Here is a 3430-nt window from a genome sequence, read left to right as displayed (position 1 = left end):
AGTTGACACACTTATTTCTGCTTTGTTTGTTGCCCTCAACTTTTCCCTTGGATCCACCCACCCATCCAATGGTTCAAACTCTCCTTTTTCCCTGCTGTAATGTCAGATTCACATGAACTCCAGCTCCAGACTCTGAAGTATGACACTACCAAAAATAAAATAAAATAAAATCTATTTGTATGTGGAACTGTGTACCCCAACTCTCAATTTGATGGAAAAAGATGCGTGGCAAGATGATGATTGTTCCGGGAGACCCATTTCAACCTTGCATTCCTCATGGCAAACACACCATGGGGAAGGCTTGATGTGTGTTTGCCAAAGCATGAGTCCAAAGGATGGGACTCCTGAATTGATGGGTGGCACCCACTCTGATGTCCACCAAGATCAGTACATATATGTATGTATCTTCTCACAATCTACTCGCTCTTCCTTTGGTGGATGGAACAGGTGGGATGAGAGTAGGAAATGGTGGTGCCGAGTGCAATGTCGTGACGTGTGAAGATGTAACGAGGATGATAAAGATTGAGCTCATCCATAAGAATAAGAGACCCAATAAAGAAGTACCACGTATATTAACCTAAATGCCAAAGTAGCGACCGGCGACAGCAAATCAGAGATTGGCAGCACATGCAAAACCCTCTTGTGATAGAAGACGACAGATCGATAACAAACAAAAGTAGATGATACTAATAAAAATGTACAACAAATTACATCATGAATTCTAAGGAGATTAAGAGGGATAAAAAAAACCAACAAGAATAGGAAGAGTAGAAGATGAGGACCTCCAACCGTCGCCTTGGCCTCACATCGGCTCCGCTGCTGGCGCCGATGACGCGGCGGAGAGAACGTCGGCGATGGCACTCATGGTCCGCACTTGCATCTCGAGCGCCGCGATGTAGTCCGACACCTCCTCCAGCAACGTCGGCAGCGACAGCTTCCGGCAGCCGGGGACCAGCCGGCCCAGGACCCTCGCCTTCTTCTCCAGGGTCACCGGCTTGCCCCTCTCGGCCGCCGCCCGGGCGGCGGCCGAGGAGCCGACGGGCTTCGGCCGGAAGCAACTCGGCCGGATCCTGCGCTTGAGCGTCCGGCCGGAGAGGATCGCGCGACTCCACCGCGTCCGGCCGCGCGCCGCAACCGCAAGAGCCCGGTCCGCCGCCTCCCTGACGGCACGGCTCCGCGCGTGGTGCGTGGTTGAGGTCGCCCCCGCCGGAGGCGAACGGCGGACGCGGCGGAGGGCCTCTATGAGCTTGGTGGAGTAGGTCCTCTGCTCCCCCTGCGTCCTCCACTTGGCCAGCGACGGCTCCTCCCGGCGCTTCCGCTTCCTCCCCCCTCCGCCCTCCTTAGCTGCCGACTCCCCTTCCGCATTCGAGATCGCCATCCCAAACCACAAACGACCACCTTCCGACACGAATCCCTCAGAGGCCTCCGTCCAAATCGCCTGCAGATACCTAGATCAGAAGAACCGAAACGAAGATCACCCATCAATAACACGGGATCAGATTAGGGTTCGTACCTGACAAATCCTCTAACAAGGGGATTATGGAAAGCTCTAGGGGATTCGGAATCGATCGATCGATCGATCCAAATGGATTGGATAGGAGTGGGAAGGAAGGGTGAGAGGAGACGCCTTATAAAGGAAAGGAGGCTGATAACAACACGACTCCCGTCACTACGAGCCACGGCTCTCATATTTAATTCGGCTATGTATATTGACTGTTTTGCCCTCGATATTCGCTAAGTCAAATCCGTGGCGCAGCATCTAAACCGTCCAGTCTCCAGTCGGCCATCATATCATGACGTGGCTCAATGTCATCCGTCGGATAAAAACGCCCTAGTCTTGAAATTATAATGACGATCCTGCCACTCTACCTTCGACGGCTGTGATGGGGTCAGCAAGTCCTTGTTAGTAGTGCCACGAGGGGAGCACCTTGCCCACGTGCGGCGCTGTCCCCCAGTTTGTGGTCACTCTCCGGTGAACGGAGCTAAAGTTGACCGCGCAATTTATTACGATAGGAAAATAAAAATTAGTCTTATTGTAATAAAAATTAAATGTCCAATAAAATAAAAATTATTCACTAAAGAGCTCCTAATAACTTAATCGTTTCAATGTTAATAAAATAATCTCCTAAATGATTTGGAAAACTTCTATTCAACACCACCCTATCACAAATCAACCTACAAACAATATCGAGTGGTAAAGATTTTAAATCATATATCATTGCTCCAAAAAGGAGTACAGAACTCCCAACTGGATTTAACTGGCTTTCTTTGTCCCTGTCACACTCTGCTGCTGGACAAAAGAGCACAGACATTATGAAGGGTGAGGTAGGGCATGGATTACTGATGATTCCTTCTCATTTGGGAGATGCAAGTGATACTGCTGCTGCTGCCATCAATGTGGAGTTTGATCCTTGTCATCATGCAAATGGATAAGATCACTTGTGAACAAGTAGTTGTGGTTTTAGTTTTTGATGTTATATTTCCATTCTACACCCAATCAGATTTTATCCCTTCCAAAAATTCACTTTGGATAGCTTTCTTGCATGACTTCTCAGGAGGCAATGCGGTCTTCACCTCTACTCTGCAGGCAACAACAGTTTGCAGCAGGACAGATGAGCTTCTGTTTCCTATCTTATCTTCTTGCACAGTAATCATCTTAAATAGATGAGTTCGATAAAAATGAGTTGAATTCATAAATCTTTCTTTCTTACCGCAATCAATTGTCTGCAGTTTGGACCTGTTGGAAATCCTCACACTGTTGCAACTCGAAAGCTCACTATTTCAGCCTCCCTTCTTCGTTGCTGTGAATGTCTACCGTACATCCTTCTCTTTAAAGCATAAATTGCTGTTGCCATTTCGTGTTGTTGGACGCATATGAATGTGTACTCCATGGTTTTAAGAACCTTATTGCAACCTTCTTTTTCCTCTCTTCTCTGATTCATCTCCTCTGCGATCATGAAAGCAAAACCTAATTTACATCACACCTTAATGAACATCACATCGTATGGGAAAACAAGCTAAAAAAATGGCTTTGTCAGGACGCTATTTGTAATGACAACAAGTCAGCCAACATTTTCCGCATTCTTCCACCTATTTATTGCGCTATGTTCAGATGAACTTAATGATCTAACTATTTGAACCTCTGTCATATAAATTCTGACGCATCAGTATCTGCTGTTAATCACTGACCATAGTTATGATGCCAGCAGGAAATGCTGTCTCCATATTTCAAAGATTCATGATGATGAAGGTCGTCATTCTCTATAATGATGACAAAACTTGCTTCATCAACTTCAACATAATCGACTTCTGCCTTGAGCTATCACAGCACAGGAAAATGATTTATCAAGCTTGACCAATCTTTGAGTTCAGGTAACAGTCGTCCTATATTATAATTACTGAATGAAATTGACAAGTTGAACATAAGAAT

General features: G+C 46.4%; 1 protein-coding gene across 1 annotated transcript; it reads right to left on the bottom strand.

The window, feature by feature from the left end:
• Positions 1-662: 662 nt before the first annotated feature.
• LOC135619014 (transcription factor bHLH148-like) lies at positions 663-1650 on the bottom strand. Its single transcript, XM_065120554.1, has 2 exons — positions 1514-1650; positions 663-1438 (listed from the first exon to the last, which is right to left on the bottom strand). The coding sequence occupies exon 2, from the start codon at positions 1376-1378 to the stop codon at positions 803-805; it is 576 nt and encodes a 191-aa protein (XP_064976626.1). The 5' UTR covers positions 1379-1438; positions 1514-1650; the 3' UTR covers positions 663-802.
• Between the last annotated feature and the right edge of the window lie 1780 nt (positions 1651-3430).

Source organism: Musa acuminata, chromosome BXJ2-8, assembly GCF_036884655.1.
Source record: "Musa acuminata AAA Group cultivar baxijiao chromosome BXJ2-8, Cavendish_Baxijiao_AAA, whole genome shotgun sequence".
Lineage (NCBI taxonomy): Eukaryota > Viridiplantae > Streptophyta > Magnoliopsida > Zingiberales > Musaceae > Musa > Musa acuminata.
Note: the sequence above shows the minus strand (reverse complement) of the source record. Positions and strands in the feature narration are given on the sequence as shown.